At 40.3% G+C, this 20,993-nt stretch overlaps 1 protein-coding gene across 2 annotated transcripts in view; it reads left to right on the top strand.

The window, feature by feature from the left end:
• Positions 1 to 20,993, top strand: part of LOC122539987 (sodium channel protein type 4 subunit alpha-like) — a 185,520-nt gene that overhangs the window by 113,633 nt on the left and 50,894 nt on the right. For both annotated transcript variants that reach the window (XM_043675247.1, XM_043675246.1), the window contains 4 exons: positions 10,985 to 11,425; positions 15,597 to 15,638; positions 17,563 to 17,686; positions 20,079 to 20,233. In XM_043675247.1, coding sequence (XP_043531182.1) covers positions 10,985 to 11,425; positions 15,597 to 15,638; positions 17,563 to 17,686; positions 20,079 to 20,233 — 762 coding nt within the window. The remainder of the gene's footprint in view (positions 1 to 10,984; positions 11,426 to 15,596; positions 15,639 to 17,562; positions 17,687 to 20,078; positions 20,234 to 20,993) is intronic.

Here is a 20,993-nt window from a genome sequence, read left to right as displayed (position 1 = left end):
CCGGGTCCCTGGCACTGTGAGGGAGCAGTGCTAACCACTGAGCCACCATGCCACCCCATACCAACTACTTTTGTATCTCAGTAATTATAAATGGTATTGAACACAATCATCAGTAAAGATTCAATTTCTGACTTCAGGAGCAGCACTATAGCAACTTCGGAAAGTTCCTTCAATGTCACTTTACAAACCTGTGACATCTAGAACACCAAAGGCAACTGACATAAAAGAACACAACCAGTGGCAGTACCCTCCAAGCAATCTTCCTTCCTGGATTTAGAATATTATCATGGTTCCTTCACTACTGCTGGGTCAAACTGATTACATTTTCTCTCTATCAGTATTGAGAGCATATCTATACCACATTGGCTGCAGTGACTGCACAAGCAGGCTCACCAATGATATGATTTATTAGATCAGCACCACTGCCAGATGATACAGTCTGACTGCTTCCCTGTCTTCTAGTCCATTTTACTCTGTTATAATGTCACAGACCTACGCAATCCGAAATCTCTACTCACTTATGTTCCTGTGCACTATCTGTATAGTTGACTACCCTGCATTGAACTCTTTTGTACTGGACCAACTGCTTAGCTAACAGAGCAACGTGGAAATATTTTAGACTAGATTACCTAATTAATAGAAGTGTTTTTTTCAGACTAGAATATCATGATGCCCTTTAACTACCTTAAAAGTACACTGTCTATCTGGTTTGTAATCTATTCAATCATGCAACAACACCCACCTTCTCAAGGGCATTTCAAAATGGAGAAGAAGCACAGGCACAACAAATTAATTTAAAAAGCACCCACCCATCCATCAGCCTTGGTTCCTTTTCCTTCAACAATTCTAACTGTGGCTTTAATTGGAATCACTTTTACTTTCGAGGAAAACAGCGAAAGAAAACACTGTGTGAAAGCGGAAAGTGGAATTAGGTCAATGCTTGGGGGACTAGGAAAGAATCAGGAGGTTTACTAAGCAGGAGGTTTGAACTGAAGGCACAACTTGGCTTGATTGGATTTGGAATCAATATTGCAGCCTCTCTGGAGCATTCCACCTCAACTGTATAACACTTAGCCTCCACCTCTAGTTTATCTGTTTTGCTGGTGAGACAGAACATACCAATGGATGGTACTAGAGGGTTCTGAGATAGTGGCTACTAAGTTAGAATTCTCTGAATCTGACTGTATGAGGTTGTATAACAAGTCTCTGAGACAGTGCTCCTAACTTTGTTACTAGTGCAAAGATGGTCTAAGGAGGTCTTCAAAGGGTCAAGTGTGTTGGCAATGACTTTTGCTATGTTCTGATTTAGATTAGATTCTTTAGATTAGATTTCCTACAGCGTGGAAACAGGCCCTTCGGCCCAACAAGTCCACAAGGCCCCTCTGAAGATAAACCCACCCAAACCCATTCCCCTACCCTATATTTATCCCGACTAACACTGTGGGCAATTTAGCATGGCCAGTTCACCTGACCTGCACATCTTTGGATTGTGGGAGGAAACCGGAGCACCGAGAGGAAACCCACGCAGACACGGGGAGAATGTGCAAACTCCACACAGACAGGCGAGAATCGAACCCAAGACCCTGGTGCTGTGAGGCAGCAGTGCTAACCACTGAGCCACTGATACTGATACTGATACTTATCCTACTTGAAAAAAATATTCAATTTGTTTGAAGAAATCATGAGCCAATATGTTCATCCCATACTTGAAAGCTTAGATTTAGCTGAAAAAAAGGACGCCAATGATAAGCACTAACTGAATGATGTCAAGATAGGTACAGGTTGAATGTGAATCAGGTCCTCCATTAATCTGAAGTTTTTTTGGAGTATGGCATTTCTTATTAGTGATTTCTCCTTTAAGTTGGAGGACTTTTGCAAATGATGTAGCTGTGAGATAAAGGAGGAATCACATTATTTTGATACTACTTAAGTAGTCGAATATGATTTGGAAGCAGCATAATATCTAGTATATGCAAAAATTGTTTTATTTTAAAATGGAATTTAAAGAAATGAATGTTCAGCTTCTACATACTGAACTGATTTACATTTATTGCAGTCGAACAGAGAAAACCTTGAAACTCAACTTGTGGCATCATACAATTCATTCCATTACATTATACTATAGTCAATATTCGACTATTGTAGTTAGGAACATTTTCACTCTCTTCTCATCTCTTTCAAATCCTCCCCAGTCACTGTGCTGAGGTTCTTGATTGATGCACTAGATTTCAAGGTCACTTGGCACTCAAGTTTGGTGTCTGTGCTATTAACAAGTCCTGCACACGTTCATGATGCAGACCCATTTCTTTTTTGTAGGATGTGGCCTCAGAAATGGAAGCAGCTGTTAGAGCAGGTCTCTCTAGGTCAAACAGTCACATTAATGCCAATGTTCAAATATTGCATTAAAAGCAGACACATACAGCCCAGAATAATCGTGCCATTGGAGCAAGTTGAATGGAGCAAGTCATTACCTCCTTGGTATGGTTCTTAGTAAGAACGTGTAAGAATCTGGTGTAAAGTCTGAAGCGAAAAGTCTCAAAGTCTGAAGCTGCACAATGGCTATAAACTACTGAAGCATTTAAACACCCTGAGGGAGAATTACTATTGAAAAGTGTGGCACTGGAAATGCACAGCAAGTCAGGCAGCATCCGAGGAGCAGGAGAATCAACGTTTTAGGCCGGAGCCATTCCTGATGAAGAGCTTATGACCGAAACGTTGATTCTTTTGCTCCTCAGATGCTGTCTAATCTGCTGTGCTTTTCCAGTGCCACACTTTTCAACTCTGATCTCCAACATTTGCAGTCCTCACTTTCTTCTGAGGGAGAATTACTGACAATCAAGCATATCAATGTGACCAGATTACCTTTAGAACTGTCAATTAGTGAGATAGATGTAACCATTAATTACAACATCTAATGCACCATTTTAATTAGCCAATAGATTCCCTATTAGTAACAGTGCCTTCAGCTGCCTAGCCCTCATGCTTTGGAATTCAGTTAGAGTCATACAGTCATAAAGTCATAGAGATGTACAGCATGGAAACAGACCATTTGGTGCAACTCGTCCATGCTGACCAGATATCTTAAAGTAATCTAGTCCCATTTGCCAGCACTTAGCCCATATCCCTCTAAATCCTTCCTATTCATGTACACATCCAGATGCCTTTAAAAAGCTGTTATTGTACCAGCCTCCTCCAGTTTTTCTGGCAGCTCATTCCATACACGCACCACCCTTTGCGTGAAAAAGGTGCCCCTCAGGTCCCTTTTAAATCTTTCCCCTTTCACCCTAAAGCTATGCCCTCTGGTTCTGGATGCCCCTAACCCAGAGAAAGTATGCTGTCTATTTACCCTGTCCATGCACATCATGATTTTATAAGCCTCTATAAGATCAGCTGGCAGCCTCCAGTGAAATAGACAAAACACCTCCAGCCTATTCAGCCTCTCCCTATAGCTCAAATTCTCCAAACCTGACAGCATCTTTGTAAATCTCTTATTAACCCTTTCAAGTTTCACAATATTCTTCTTATAGGAGGGAGATCAGAATTGCACACAATATTCCAAAAGTGGCCTAACCAATATCCTCTACAGCCGTGACATGACCTCCCAACTCCTGTACTCAATGCTCTGACCAATAAAGGAAAGCATACCAAACGCCTTCTTCACCACCCTGTCTACCTGCGACTCCACTTTCAAGGAACTACGAACCTGCCCTCCAAGGCCTCTTTATTCAGCAACACACCCCAGGACCTTACCATTAAGTGTATAAATCCTGTCCTGATTTGCCTTTCCAAAAGTCATACAGTCATAGAATCATACATCACCTTTGCTCCAACCAGCTCATGCCAAACATAATCCCAAACTGAACTAGTCCCACCTGCCTGTTCCTGGCCCAAACCTTTCCTATTCATGTACCTATCCAAATGTTTTTTAAATATTATAATTGTACCCATATCTACCATTTCCTCAGGAAGTTCATTCCACCTGTGAACGACTCCCTGTGTAAAATATTTACCTCTCCTATCTTTCTTATAACTCTCTAACCACTTCTATCTCCTCCTTTAAGACACATAAAACGTCTTTTCAAGCAGACTGTCAGAATATTTTGTTTTACGGATTTTATAATCATTCTGCTAAGCCCCTCAGGATATTTTAGAGCATTAAAGTTTAATCGATCAGTGAGACTTGGTTTTGCTATATAGTCACAATAATTTCACATTATTGTACTGGAACAAATCTCGAGCTCGGTTTTCTGAAGGAAGGTTATTTTCAGAAATGTCTTAGAAATAGTAATACACTTTATTGTATAATGTGGGAATCATTTCCTTACTTGCGATAGGGAGAATGTTGTTAAACTTGAAAGGGTTCAGAAAGAACATACAAGGATATTGCTGGGGGTGGAGGTTTTGATCTACAGGGAGAGGTTGAATAGGCTGGGTTATTTTCTCTGGTGTGTCAGAGATTGAGGGGTGACTTTATAGAGATTTATAAAATCATGGGGGCATGGATAGGGTGAATAGACAAGGTCTTTTTCCCAGGATATGGGAGTCCAAAACTTGAGGGCATAGGTTTAAGGTGAGAGGGGAAAGATTTAAAAGTGATCTAAGGGACAACATTTTCATGCAGAGGTTGGTGAGTGTATGGAATGAACTGACAGAGGAAGTGGTGGAGGTTGGTATGATTACAATATTTAAAAGGCTTCTGGATGGGTATATGAATAGGAAGGGTTAGAGGGATATGAGCCACATGCTGGAAAATGGGACGAGATTTATTTAGGCTATCTGGTCAGTGCAGTTGGACTGAAGTGTCTGTTTCCATGCTGTACACTCTGTGACTTAATGACTCTGTGTTGTTCTCGCTCTTGTGTCTTTCCAGTTTTAATCTCTCCAACATTGATGGCTGTATGTTCAGTTGACAAGGCCAGGAGCTCTGAAATTCTGTCCCCTCTCCTTTTCCCTTCTCCATCTCCTTTAAGGCACTTTCTAAAACCTACCTCTCTTTTGACATCTAATCAAATATCTCCTTACAGAGTTTGGTGTCACATTTTGCTTCATAATGCTCCTGTGAAATGCTCTGGGATATTTTTAAAGGTGTGATATGGATATGGGATATTTTCACAGTCCTTCGGGATTGTTGGTTAAAGAAATATTGCATTCACTTTATGGAATTTACTGATTGCTTGCTGTATAAGAGGCAAATGGTATTGTGTAAACATTTCCTTGGATTAATTTTTAAGTTCAGGTTTCTCGTGTCATTTTGGCCTGTTTATGAATTTCATTAATTACAATCCATGAACAACTGATTTAGAAGGTGAGTTATAGCATAAACAAATTGGTCAATAGATTCTATTTGATTCATTAAAACTCTAGGGCTGACGTTCAAATCGAATCAAGAGCACTTTTGCGAACATGAACTCAAATCCCGTAGGAACTGGGTCGTGACCCCACTTGGAGCAATGGAGGTGGTGGAGAATTGGCTACGTTCTCTATACTTGTGTCTGCTGTTTTCCCTTAAAATCAGATGGGTTACATAATGGGTGGCTGACTTGCTATCACCCATTTTCTGCTCCCATCTTAGTGGAATTTCTCTCATTCCTCAAATTAACGTCATTCAAGCCCCTGACAGAAAGTGAAATCTCTCATCCCATTATCAATCCTGTGCAACTTCAGTTCTGATATCAATGGACTTCCATAATACTACTCCAACCCGCTCATCAAATTAAAAGTTTCATTGAGAGAGATATGATGGAAACTGGTTTGAAAAGTGAAAGTGTTTATAATATTTTATAATATTGACTGTAATTTAAAGCCAATACATGTTTATGAGATTTATTAAATTGAGCATAACATCTTGTCATGCAGAACCAGATTTGAGTCTAGATTAGAGTGGTGCTGGAAAAGCACAGCAGGCGAGGCACCATCTGAGGAGCGGGAAAATCGATGTTTCAGGCAAAAGCCCTTCATCATGAATTCCTGATTTTGCCCGAAACGTTGATTTTCCTGCTCCTCGGATGCTGCCAGGCCTGCTGTGCTTTTCCAGCACCATTTTAATCTAGGCTCTGGTTTCCAGCAGCTCAATACCCACTACTGCCCAGAACCAGATTTGAGTCTACTCTGTGGTAATTCTTGAGGGATAGTTTTCTGAACTGTGCCTGAAATTCTGAAACACCCTCCTAGCACGTGAGCATCTTGGCAACATTATAAAGTTGGAAATTTACCTATTGGAAATATTCCCGTCCCCTGGTCAAGTAGGTTTACCTTGATGAGTATAAAATATGCCTTGAAAAGAAGAGCAGATGTATTGTAAATGTGAGAAATATATTTTCATAAATAAATTAATAGCTGAAAATAATTTCAACCCTGCAGTTCAATTTAGTCAAAATCCAGCTAAACCCCCATGAAACTCAAACCTCCCTGAGACTACAAAATGTGCGAATTACTCTTCCCGTTCAGTGCCAGCATGTACGCCTGTCTCCATATCAGGTTCTGTTACTTTCTTAAGCGCTCACATTCTCATTGGTAAATGTCAGAAAAACCTTTTATAAGCTTGGACCAAGAAATGCTTTATTTTGTTTTTGGTCTCCCTCATATCAGGCTTACTCAGGGAAAGGGGTAATAGACCTTCATTCAGCTCTGATAGAGGGAGGGTACAATACCATTTATGCCATGATTTAGGAATTTGTCCTTCATGTGCAGATTGTTGGCAGTGATGTTAGAGCAGCTCTTATGTTCCAATATAGCTCTGATGCATTTCACACTAAACACGGGTTCTAAAGTACTTTGGCTGATGCTAACTATAATATTGTGATTCTTACTGAAAAATCTGGTTTCCTAAATATGACAGCTACTTATGACTGGCTGGGTGCGGTGACTAAACATATTTATGAATATTATACAAGTGATTTATTTAAGACTTATGTCTGACCCACATAATACAATCCAAATGCTGTATACTGTGAGATCATTGTTCATCCAGTCTGCAAATTACTTTGAGGACAAAAAGAAAATGAAAATAAATTGAAAACAAATTTCTAATGACTCCAGATATGGATTGTGTGCAAAAGGTTATCAAGTGAGGTTGTTAGTTTAGATTCTATACAAAGGGTTAGCAGTGAGGGGCAATTATTGCTAAGGGTGAAGGAAATGCACGAGCCTCCGTCTTTGGTTCCATTTGGATTCCATAAGAGTCAGCAGGAATTTAATCACACCCTTGGAACGTCATCAGCTCAGCAGGGTTCAAGGGAGAGGATTCTCTAGGGAATAGTCTTCTCTATAAATCAGCTTGTTAGTACCTGGAGAGGATAAGTAGAGATATCTGGTGCGATTTAGTTTACATCATAATACACTTGATTTCAATTGGCACAATTCTGAATGCTTGTATCAAAAAACATATGATGCCATTATGTAAGTGGATTGGAGAATCCAAGAACACATCATTGCAATATTCATGGTTATATTGTTGGTGTAAGTCACATCTGAGTGTAATTGATGCTGTTTGCAGCAAGTGTTTGTGCAAAGTCCATATACTGTACGAAAAAATACACATCTATTCCTTAACTTATTAGCTTTGATGTGTTTGGTAGTTTTTGTTTTTTTACGATGCAAAAGATAGATTTTAATGCTCAAATGCTCAGTCCTGCTGGTGGATGGTCTGGTTCATTTTGAAGGCACTGAAGACCTTGATGCCATGGTGCATCCAAGATCAACTCCCTCTGTTGTGTCCTGTGCACAAATAGCATAATATTGTTTATTCTATTCTATTCCCACAGTGGGATGTGGGAACTATTAGTAGTCCAGCAGTTATTGCCCATCCCTGATTGCCTTGAGAAGGTGGTTATGAAGTGTCCTCTTGAACCATTGCAGTCATTGTCTGGGACTGCATTCAGAGTGCAAATGAACCATTTGCAGCAGCGGGAGCAGTGAGAGTGAAGAGCTGGGGCCTACAAGGATGGTAAATTTTCCTCTTAAATACTTACATCATGAATAGCTGGAGCAAAGGCTCAATATTGGGACTGTGGCTGTGGCGGTAGCTGTGGCAGTGTGGAGGAACAGCGGGATCTTGAGGGTCCATGTCCACAGGTCCCTCAAAGGTGCCCCCGAGTTGATAGGGTTGTTAAGAAGGCATATGGCGTGTTGGCTTTATTAGCGGGGGGACTGAGTTTAAGAGCTACGAGGTTATGCCGCAGCACTATAGAGCCCTGGTTAGACCACACTGGGAATATTGTGTTGAAAGGAAGGAACTAGAGCTTTTCTCATAGGTGCAAAGAAGAATGAGTGGTGACTTGATAGAGGTGTACAAGACGTTGAGAGGAATAGATAGAGTGGATAACCAGAGACCTTTCCCCAAGGTGGAAATGTCTATCAAGAAAGGGCATAATTTTAAGGTGATTGGAGGAAGGTTTAGGGAAGATGTCAGAGGCGGGTTCTTTACACAGAGAATGGTGGGTGCATGGAATGCATTGCCAGCAGTGGTAGTAGAGTCAGATACATTAGGGACATTTAAGCGACTCTTGGATAGGCATGTGGAAGATAATACAATGAGGGATATGTAGATTAGTCTGATCTTAGAGTAAGATAAAAGGCTGGCACAACATTGAGAGCTAAATGCCTGCTGTCCTGTTCTTTGTCCCATGTTCTATGTTCTATGCTGTTGGGGAGGGAGTTCCAGGAGTTCAAACAAGTGGTGGCTAAGGAACGGAGATAACTTTTCCTGTCAGGATGGTGTGTGATTATAATGGAATTTACATTGGCTGGAACTCTTATGTATCCCTTGCCCTCATTCATCTAGATGATACAGGCTACATATTTGGAAGGTCCTGCTGGAGCAACCTTCTAAAGCTGCAGAACATCTTGTAGATGGTTCATCCAGCTGTTGCTGTGTGCTTGTATTAGCAAAATTGATTATTTAAGGTGGTAGATGGGGTGCCAATGAGAGCGTTTCCTTCCTGTGGATGAATACTTTGAGAGTGCTGGAGCTGGAGGAATGTTCCATCACATTCCTGACATATGTTACTTTCAATGGTGGAAAGACTCTGGGCTGTCAAGAGTTAAGTTACTCACAATTCTCAGCCTCTGACTTGCTATTCTAGCTGCAGTGTTTACGTTGAAGGTCATGTTATGTTTTGGACCAAAAGTGTCACCCTCATAATGTTGATAGTTGAAGATTCTGGTACAATTGCAACATTGAAAAGGCATCTGGATGGGTTTATGAATAGGAAGGGTTTGGAGGGATATGGGCCAGGTGCTGGCAAGTGGGACTAGATTAGGTTGGGATATCTGGTTGGCATGGACAAGTTGGACCGAAGGATCTGTTTCTGTGCTGTATATGTCTATGACTCAATGACTCTACGTACTATATTGAATATTAAGATTCGATCAAACGGTTCGATCATCTCTCACTAACAATGTTCATTGCCTGGCACTTATGTTGAACAAATGTTACTTGTTACTTGAAAGCCTAAGTCTGAATGAGGTACAGGTCTTGCTGCAGATGAGCGCAGGTACCTCATTAGCTGAGGAGACCAGTCCGACTGTAGGTGAATATTTGGATAGTGGCAGGAGGGCATTTGGCTGCATCATTCTTATGGAGCTGAGAAGTATTCCTATTTTTTGAGGCTGCACAAAAGTAATTGTTGCTATACCTTGTACCTTTCCTCTTCACCAATCAGTGCAGCTGAACATGCATCTATTGTCCCTCAATATTGCAAGAGTATTTCCAAGGAAACCAGGCTGCAGTGTGAATTAAAGAGCCCATGGAGTTGAGTGAAAGCTTGGGTAATCCAGAAGAAAACTGCAGTTTAAGTTTGCCCTTATGTTTGCTGCAGCTAACTAAACTGTTTTCATGTTTCCCAAAAATAAAATTTGCTGTGGATGAAAGAACTTGTTACCGAACTAACTCATAATGACTTGACGGTGTTAATGCTAGACAATTAGTCCAGAGACCCAGGAAATGTTCTGAAGGCCCAGGTTTGAATCCCAGCATGGCAGATGTAGAGCTTTCATTCAGTAAAAATCTGGAATTCGTTTAGGGAAGGAAGCACCCATCGTTACCTGGTCTTGCCTACACGTGACTCCAGACCCACAGCAACATGTTTGACCTTTACCCACTGGATCATTTTGGATGGGCAGTAAACACTGGCCAAGCCAGTAACATCCATATCCTGTAAATGAATTAAAAAGTATAATCAATATTGGGCCCACTGCAATTAAATTAATCAATGTCCTCTGGTCCAGGCTTGTTTTTGCATGCCTGTTGTATATGGATCATGGAATTCTATGTGTGACGTGTAAAATTTAAATCCTCATTCCCAACAATATGAGTGTATCCGAATTTCCTAACACAGGTCGTTCTGCTATAATTTACATTTCATTAACGTGACTTCACTGTAATGTGATTGATGAATGGGGAAACTGTTTCTAAAGTGCGAACTTTTAAAACATGTGTTGGCTGTAACGCAATTACAATCACCGACAATTTAAACTCTGTTTCTAAAGTGCGATTTTTCTATAATGCGGGATTGCACAAGAACGCAGGCATCGCGTTACAGACAAACTACCTGTACTGACTTATCTCAATTTCCTCTTTTAATATTAGTTCACCATAGAGGCATTGGGGCTTTCCAAGCTACCAGGCTACCAAATTTAAACAGGAGAAAGTAACAAATAAAAAATAAGCAAGAAAAGAACTTAATTGTTGAGGATCGGAAAGCCAAAATGATTAGGTTTCAGAGCCACGACATCGCTTGGACTCCCCTGCAATAGAAATAAATAGATTTCCCTCAAAAAACAAAATCATCCTGTACAGTCTTTTTGGTACATTGCTATTAGAGAAGATATTGGAAAAGCCATAGAACAAAAGTTGCATGTTGATCATGTTTACAATCCCTAGGACTTTGGATGTAACGTAACAACCGTTCTTTTCCACTTTCCTATGGCCTGTATGCAATAATGATAAGACTGTGATCGTTGATGGCTAAATATTCATTTGCAGGTGCTTAACCTCTTCCTGGCCTTGCTGTTGAGCTCCTTCAGTGCAGATAACCTCTCAGCACCTGATGACGACTCAGAAATGAACAATCTGCAAATTGCACTCAACAGAATCACCAGGGCGATAGATTTTGTAAAAGGCTTTATGATCAGTATCTTTCGAAGAAAGAAGCCTGACCAGGAAGAGAAGCAATTAGATGACTTGTCTTCTTCAAAAACTGGGGCTCTTGACTTTAACCACACCGACACAGAGACTGGAAAGGAGGAGCATTCTAAACTTGATGGGGTTACCACAATGAAAGGGAAATATCTTCGAGATAAAGGTGACCACATGGGCCTCTTGGCCAATGCTCACTTGACTGTTCGTGTTCCCATTGCCAAAGGTGAATCAGATTCTGAAGAGGAGGAACAAAGCTCTGAAGCAGACATTGAGGATACCAACATGGTGAGAAGCATGGTTTTGATTTTGAGCATCTCATTCTCTTTTGCTTAAGTACTCATAAAATTATTCATTAAATATTGAACACAAGATGGCATTCAATTATCTGTTCGGCAAAACTTAAAGATGAGTTATTTTCGTCGGTGAATTGTGCCACCTCAGCCTGATTTTCATTGGCAGAGAGCACAGTCAGATGAATTGTAAGGTTATGGACAGGATAGAAATCTCCATGGGATGCCTGGTCTATTTTAAATTTTGTGCCTCATCCAATAATATAAGACAATCTCCTTCTCAAAACTGACAGGAAATCACGCAAGGAACATTATGATGCCAGGACTGCAGGGAACTGTCCTCAGCAAAGAACATATGAAATAGGAAAGGCATATGCTGCTTGATCCCTGAAGCCTGCTCTACCATTCAATGGGATCTTGGTTAATGGATCATGGACATTCCTCACATCCACTTCCCTGCCCTTTGCCCATAACCCTTGATTACTTGACTGATCAAGAATCTGTGTATCTCAACCTTAGATATACCCAAGGACTGTGCCCTCAAAACTCTCTGTGACAAATCACAAACCATTGAGAGAAGAAATACTCGTCATCTTAGGCTAAAGTCAGCACCCCTATATTGTGCCCTCTGGTCCTAGACTCTGAGGGAAACATCCTCTTAGCATTTATGCTGTCAAGTCCCTGAAGATTCCAATGAGATCACCTCTCATTCTTCTAAACTCCAGTGGGTAGGTGCCCACCTGCTTAGCCTTTGCTTATTAGGCAATCCCTCCATACCAGGTAATATCACCATGAACCTTCTCTGAACAGCTCCAATGAAAGGATATCTTTCCTTAAATAAGAGAAGCAAAATTGCTAACAGTACCCCAGGTACAGTTGCAGTTGGATTTCCCTATACTTATATTCCAACCCCCTTGAAATAAGGACCAACATTCCATGAGCCTTCCTAATTACCTGCTGTACCTCTGTACTCGCTTTCTGTGTTTCGTGAATAGGTACCCCCAAGTCCCTTTGTGTTATAGCCTTCTGCAGCTTTTCTCCATGATACTCTTTTTTTTGTTCTCCCTTCCAAAGTAAACAACTTCATATTGTTCCCATATTATACTCTGTTTGCTAACGGTTTTGTCCATTTACTTGACCTATTAATATCTCTCTATAAAGTGCTGATATCCCTCTTGAAGCCTGCCTTTCCACCTATTTTTTGTGTCATCAGCAAATTTGGCTGTAAGACTCTTCTTTCCTCCTATATATATATATATATATATATATGGTAAACATTGGGGTCCTAGCACCGATCCCTGTGGAACCTCACCGGTCACAGATCATCAACCTCAAAAAGAATCCTTATCCCCACTCACTGTTTCCTTCCCATTAGCCAATTCTGTAATCATACCAGTATGCAAATTCCAACACCATGGGCTCTTATTTAACTTTTTGAGAGCTACATTGTCAAATGCCTTCTGAAAGTTCAAATACAACACGTCTACTACTTCCCCTCTATCCACTCTGGTTGAGAATTCCTCAAAAAACTGTAATAAATTAGCCAGGCATGATTTCTACTTTCACGGAGCCAATGTGACATTTGATTAGATTATGATTTTCCAAATGTTCTGCCATTACTACCTTAATAATTGATTCCAAGACTTTTTCAATAATAGATGTGAGGCTACTCGACCTATAGTTACCCACTTCTTGCCTCCCTCCTTCTTTGAATAGAGGTGTCACATTGGCAGTTTTCTAATTCCCTAGTACTTCTCCAGAATCCAGTGATTCTTGGAAAATTATAACCAATGCATCTACCATCTGTATAGCTACCTGTTTTATAACATGCCAGTGTGAAAAGGGTGATGCAAAGCTGGGGTTAGGAAGACACGAGACCTCTTTGCATAGCCTTGAGTGGACATTATTTCTACTCCTCCTGGTCCATAAGGATATATAGGTAACGTTTTCCTTAAACTGATCCTGTCACTGCATATGACTGTGATCATCTGCTGTTACTGACAGGTCACAATGCAGGATCGATAATGTAACCAGGCCAAGACATTTGCATTTAAATTAGCCCATGACCTGCTTCAAGTGGCAAATCTGAAATGACAATGGACAAGAATAAAGGAAACTCAGACTGATAAGTAGAATCAGTCTAATTTTAATTGGCCTCACATACATACATATATACAAGTTAGAAGCAGCACAGACCATGGCTCTACCTTGCTCACCTTTAGCTTCCTCTGCCATTCAATGAGACCATGGCTGATCAATCCAAGTGCAGCCTCAACATCTCATTCCCAGCTAGCTACAATCACCATTATTAATCATGAATCGAACTACCTCTGTCTTAAAAGAATTCAATGACCTGCCTCCACCATTCTTTGGGGGAAAACATTTTAGACTCTCAACCCGCTGAGGGAAAACAAATCTTCCTCATCTCCACCATAAATGTGAGTCTTTTTAGTTTTAAATGGTATACACTAGTTCTAGTCTCTCCCCCAAGGGGAAACACTCTTTTAGTGTTTACCCTCTCTAGTCTTTTCAGGATTTTATATATTTCAGTAAGATTAGCATTACCATTCTTCTCTACTCCAGTGGATATAGGCCCAGCCTGTTCAGCCATTCCTTATAAGATAATCCCCTCCCATCGAGGTATCAATTGAGTGTACCTTCTCTCAACTGCATCTCATGCATTTACTCCATTTTTTAAATAAGGAAAACAAACTGTACTTGATATTTGGAATGTGACTTCATAAACCTTCTATAAAACTACATCAAAATATGCCTACTATTATATTCCAGGCCTCTTGTAATAAACAACAACTTTCTATTTACCTTCCTAATTACTTGCTGTGACAGCATACTAACGGTTATGATTCATATACCAGGTCCTGCCTTTCCCTATGCTATACTCAATCTACTGAATTTATTTGTATCCCTTCACAGACTCCTTAAATCCTCTTCATAACTTAGTTTCATGCTTAACTTTGCATTGTCAGCAAATTTATAAACAATACATCGGGTCCCTTTAACCAGTTAATTGATTTAAACTATGAATAAGTAAGGCTCCAATACTGATCCCTGTGGCACATCATTTGTCACATCCTGCCAAACTGAAAACAATACACTTATACCCACCTTTTGTTTCCTATTAGTGAAAAATCCTCTATCCATGTTTCATACGCTCCCCCTTCACCAGGACCTCTTATTTTGTACAGTAACCTTTGATGTGGCATCTTACCAATTTCCTTCGAAATCTACGTTTAGTGCTTCCATGATTCCCCTTTATCTATGTTGCTTGTTACTTTATCGAAGAACCCTGATAAATTAACCATGATTTCCCCTTCATAAATCCATATTGACTCTTCATGATAGTTTTAAGATTTTCAAAATGCCTTGCTTTAGCCTCCTTAATAATACATTGCAGCAGTTTTGACTTGTGTCAAATTAATCTGCCTGTAATTTTCTGTTTTCTGTCTCCCTCATTTCCTTGAATAAAATAATGTAATTTATGTTTTGCTAATTTGTTGAGACTTTTCCAGCATCTAGAGAATTTAAAAAAAAATTGTTTCTTTTTACACAGTAGAATGAAATTAATCAGGACTAGAGATTTGTGAGATTTTAGTTTGAATCATTTTCTTCAGTACCCTTTCACTGGTGGTTGTAATTATGTCAAGTTCCATGCTCCTTTTCACATGCTAATTCCAACTGACGAGGCCGAACCAGCTCAAACAAATTCCTTCCAGTTTTAGAGACTTGCACTTATTTCTGTTAATATGCAGAAATAAACAACTGGGAAATTTAAAATCTTCTATCATGTCCTTTATAGATCCCAATTCTGGATGGTCAGTATCCATTTGCTTCAATGGTTTCAGATTCTTGCTTCAACAAAATGATGTCAACATTCTGCTGTTATCGGTTCCCAGTCTCAGTAGTGACACTGAGAAGGAGTGAAACAGCATAGAAACATACAAAATAGGAGCAGGAGTAGGCCATTCAGCCCTTCAAACCTGACCCCCATGTCAAATGAACTGACCTATTGACATTACTACAAAGTGAAGGATTCATATCCACTAGAGTCCATTGTTTGAATCTCTATGCAAGGCCATGTCTAAATATGTCAATTTTCAGCTTGATAACTAGATTGAAATTCGTGTTTTTTTTCTTTCTTTCCTCAGGATTTGGATGTATTGCCAGTGAAAGATGAAATTCCCATACCTGTAAGTTTATGTGCGTAATTGTCACTAGGATGATATATTGGCTGAAGGCTGGGACTTCTTTCCTACTGTGGACCTGAAAAACCTTTTTCAAGTATATAGATTATTATTACCTTGCAAAACCCTTCCTACGCACACACTCTTAGTTTGATGTGCAGTGACTGTTATGTCGTAAATTATTGGCCTTTTCCAAACAGCAATGTTTCTTTTTGAATGTATGTTGTCCAGGGTAACTCTTTTGCCTGCATAAGAGCAGTAATTCCCTGATGTGAACTTCATTGTGATATATTGAGGGCACAAGCATTTCTCTAATAGTGCAGCAATTCACAAACAATTGGAAGGATGTGCTAGAACCTCAACAGAAGTCCCATTGTTCTACAGTGTAGATTATACTTGTATGTTGCTTATGGCTTTCAGGGGTTTTCTTCTAACTCAGATATGGCAGCAATTGTGCTGAATAACACTTGATACATTAATCTGTGTTTTCCACCATCAGTCCTTGATCCTCAGATAATACTGTGCGCAGATACTTGCGATGCTTTACGACCGTTCTGGATAGAAGGATTCTTAGCAGGTACTGCCAAATTCCAGACAGCCACTACCCACCTCCATATGGACCCCACCACCAAGGATATATTTCCTTCCCCTCCCCTATCAGCGTTCTGAAAAGACCACTCTCTCCGTGACTCCCTCGTCAGGTCCACACCCCCCACCAACCCAACCTCCACTCCCGGCACCTTCCCCTGCAACCACAAGAAATGCAAAACTTGCACCCACACCTCCCCCCTTACTTCCCTCCAAGGCCCCAAGGGATCCTTCCATATCTGCCACAAATTCACCTGCACCTCCACACACATCATTTACTGCATCCGCTGCACCCGATGTGGCCTCCTCTATATTGGGGAGACAGGCCGCCTACTTGTGGAACGTTTCAGAGAACACCTCTGGGACACATGGACCAACCAAACCAACCACCCCGTGGCTCAACACTTCAACTCCCCCTCCCACTCTACCAAGGACATGCAGGTCCTTGGACTCCTCCATTGCCAGCCACTCCGGCCTATTACCCTCACCTTGACCTCCTTCCACCTATCACATTTCCAATGCCCCTCCCCCAAGTCCCTCCTCCCTACCTTTTATCTTAGCCTGCTGGACACACTTTCCTCATTCCTGAAGGAGGGCTCATGCCCGAAACGTCGATTCTCCTGCTCTTTGGATGCTGCCTGACCTGCTGTGCTTTTCCAGCAACATATTTACAGCACTCCTAGACTGTGCCTTTCACCTTTGTGAATGACTGTTTGGCATACCCAATGGAAAATATTACTGATGTTTGCAGAAACTCTGGAGTGAAGTTGGCCTTGAGTGATATAGGAAAATAGAGGTCAGCAAACAGCAGTCTGTCTTACGTCATTATCAAGCTTCTATTGAAGTGCAAATAAATTTCAACTGCATTTATCATTACTCCACAACAAAAACAATGGCTCAGTATGTCCGAAGAGATTGAAAGATTTGATACAGAGATTTCTTGGTATATCCTGCTCCAGATGGATTTCCATCTGGTGACCTATTTGGGATTTCCTTTGCGTATTCCTTAAGGCTTTCATTTCAAACACTGGTACTGTTTTTACTGTACTCATTAGCTCAAGTAGATCCATGACTGAAACAATAGAATCCCCATTCAAGTAGCAAAAGTTGATCACCAACTTAATTGCCTTGCAAAACAAATGTGCTAAGAGAAAAAAAAAGAGTTGTGAATATGTAATAGGAATGCTAGCAAATCTCATTTTTCAGTTGACAGTAGCTCCAAGCCTGGCCAACTTGCTGTTTATCTTGTCCCGTCAATAACCTTGATTTCACTCAAAGAATTTTGATGTGGCTTCTCTCTATTTCAATATTAATTATCCACTGTTATTTCATTCCTATACAGACTAAATTGAATATAGACTCGTCCCAGTGCAGTACCGTGGACCTGAAACCTGAGGAAGAAGAGGTAAAGGAGGCTGCAGAAGAAAATCCTGAGAATAATGACCCAGAAGAATGCTTGACAGAAGGTAAAAACACTGAAAGAGCTCGGATTGAGGGAAGGAAAGGGGAAATATAGGATGGATGTGGCCCACTGTACTCAAGTTCCAACATGTTGAATCTTGCAATAGTAGCAAAAACAGAAGCAGGTTTAGCAACATCTGTAGAGAGAAAGCAGAATAAATGTTTTGGATCCAGTGATCCTTCTTGGAAAATAATATGATACAGTAGTAGGCGTACCACTTACGCCTTCATTTTCAATGCTTTGTGATCTGATTCTCATTTTCCATCGGGGAAAATCCAGAAGTAAAGAACAGGCATTATTTTATAAATTCAGCTCTTGCAGTGACTCGCTATAATCAGTATCTATATGGAAATATGGCAACTAGAGTTGTATAAATTATAGATGAGGAACACTGTCTTGTTGCAGCCCCATCGTATATCCTGGCGTTTGCATAAAGCATATAACAAGCAGGAACTGCAGTAGCTCATATGAACCATCACACGTACTTCATTATTTCAAAAATAGGGCTAATCTCAAATCTATTTTGCACAACCAGATCCCCTATTTACTTACAGTCTGAAATCATATTGATTTCAGGTTTTAATAAAATCAATGATTGACCATCTACAACCCTCTGTAGTAGAGAATTTCAAAGAATCAGTGCTGACTTCCAACACGGCACAACCCAAGATTTTATTTAGCAGACTGTATTCAATCAACACTCTCAAACATTTTCCATGCATCACGTACATGAAATTCATTTACTTTATATGGCAGTGTGCATTCTTCTTTCCTATTTTACCAGCTTATAATTGTCAACATTGAAATTGAATCACAGTTACTTAGTCCATCTTGCATGGATTTGTGTGCACTGGTTCAGCCCTCTCCTGAGTGCCCATAACTCTCCTTCTCCCTTTGAACAGTTTTGATGACCTCACTTGCAAATAATCAGTACAATGTATCGGTAACAAATGCTACAGCTAATCCTGGTGGTTATGTTGTTAGATAACTTATTTAATGTCAATTCACTTCAAGACATATGCGTTATCTAAAATCTACTTCACTACCTGTGTACTGCTGTCCCTGAAAACACTCGTTGATGTATAGATAAAAAATGCCAATGATAAATCTCTTTATCCAAATTCTAATGTTGTCTCAAAAAATACTAATGGAGCTATTGAGCATAATTGCTCCTCTTCCACTGCATACAGCCATGCTGACTGGCCATAAAGATTTAATTATTCTTCAAGATTTTCACAATGCCCTTGTCCCAAATTTAGAAAGTTATGGATTCAAACTGAACATCAAGCACTGCATCAAGTATGCAACTCCAGTGTCATGTTTTTAAAAATTCATTCACGGGATGAGGGCAAGTCGCCATTTCCTGCCCATCCCAAATTGCCCAGAGGGCACTTAACAGTCAACCACATTACACTGGATCTGGAGTCACATGTAGTCCAGACCAGTTAAGGATGGCAGATTCTTTGCCTAAAGGACATTAGTGAACCAGTTGGGTTTTTCCAATAACAAATTCACAGCCATCATCAGATTCTTACTTCCAGATTTTACTGAATTCAAATTGCACCATCTGCTGTGACAGAATTCAAGCCCAGGTCCCCAGAACATTATGTGGGTCTCTGGATTAACAGTCTAGCAATAATACCCACTAGACCATTGCCCCCCCCCCCCCAAATGCATGTTATATCGTATAGTTGAGATAATGAACAAACATCTCCATTCATCATATCAAGTAGACAGAAAAAAACCCTCAGAGTTCTTCAAACAAATACGTTTGAGTTCACTCAGTGCTCTGGCAAACAGTTAAACCTCATCCCTCATTAATAAAATATTTTAGCTGATCATTAAAGTCATTTAATGTTAGTGCATTGCCTGCATTGTAGCAGTGACTATAATTCACCTTACGGTCTTGAGAGGATGTGTAAGCTGCGAAACAAATTCTGGTTCTTTCTTTGGAAACACAGTCCAATATTTTAAACACAATGCATGTCAGCTTGTATTTCCAGACTTTTCTTTAAGATGGATGTTAATCACCTTTCTCTTCAAAACTTTTGGATAATCCTGTCAAATCTGATGATTCCTGAATCCTCCTGAATAGAACAGTTTATCAGCCAGTATTTTTAAATAATTCTGTCATCTCCCTCTTACTTGGTATTTGAGCAGAGGTTCACCTTTGGTGATGCCCTGCCAATACTTTCATTATAAAATTACATTTAATATTTATGACATCAGTGGGAACTGGCTGCTGAGACATATGCCAACATCTGGTGAAAACCATGTCCTTCTGGTGCATTTATTTCTCAAATGTTTTGAGGACGATTTTTTAATAGGTAATATTAAGTGTCACACTTGGGGAGCAAAGAGCTTAAAATAACCTTTTAAAACTTCTGCTTGTACAGGCTGTTTGAGAGTCTGTCCTTGTCTTGACATCAATATAAAGAGTGATCGAGGCAAGATGTGGTGGAATCTGAGGAAAACCTGCTTCAGGATAGTGGAACACAACTGGTTTGAAACATTCATCATCTTTATGATCCTGCTGAGCAGTGGTGCCCTGGTAAGTTTCACCTCCTTCCCTGTAAGTTTCCATGTCCTATCAGAGGATTGGTACTAAGTGGAAGATCAGAATCTTTGAGCCAATGAGTCGCGGAGCGGCAGATAGAATTTAATTTAGATAAATGTGAAGTGTTGCATTTTGGCAAATTGAATAAGGTTAGAACTTCTACAGTTAATGGTAGAGCCCTGGGGAGTGTTGTAGAATAGAGTGACCCAGGTACAGGACTTTGGTGAGGCCACGTTTGGAGGGATATAGGCCAAATGCAGGAAAATGGGACTAGTTTAATTTGGGAAACTTGGTTAGCACGAATGAGTTGAACTAAAGGGTCTGTTTGTGTGCTGTATAACTCTTTGATTCTATAACTATGATTTAGGTTTGTAATATACATGTTTTATACGTGTCCTGGTTTGGAAATATCCATGAAATAAAATTATGTTTAGCATTGTGTTTTTTACAAATGAATTCTATGCACATAAATTCTGTGAGGATTAAAATTAAGCAGCAGTCACATTTGAGATGTACGGATTAGGGATGCTGGAAGAGCGCAGCAGTTCAGGCAGCATCCGAGGAATAGTAAAATCGACGTTTTGGGCAAAAGCCTTTCATCAGGAATACAGGCAGAGTGCCTGAAGAGTGGAGAGATAAATGAGAGGAGGGTGGGGGTGGGGAGAATGTAGCATAGAGTACAATAGGTGAGTGGGGGAGGGGATGAAGGTGATAGGTCAGGGAGGAGGGTGGAGTGGATAGATGGAAAAGAAGA

This window comes from Chiloscyllium plagiosum, chromosome 33, assembly GCF_004010195.1.
Source record: "Chiloscyllium plagiosum isolate BGI_BamShark_2017 chromosome 33, ASM401019v2, whole genome shotgun sequence".
In the NCBI taxonomy this organism is placed as follows: Eukaryota; Metazoa; Chordata; class Chondrichthyes; order Orectolobiformes; family Hemiscylliidae; genus Chiloscyllium; species Chiloscyllium plagiosum.
This window is presented reverse-complemented; position numbering and strand designations above follow the sequence as displayed.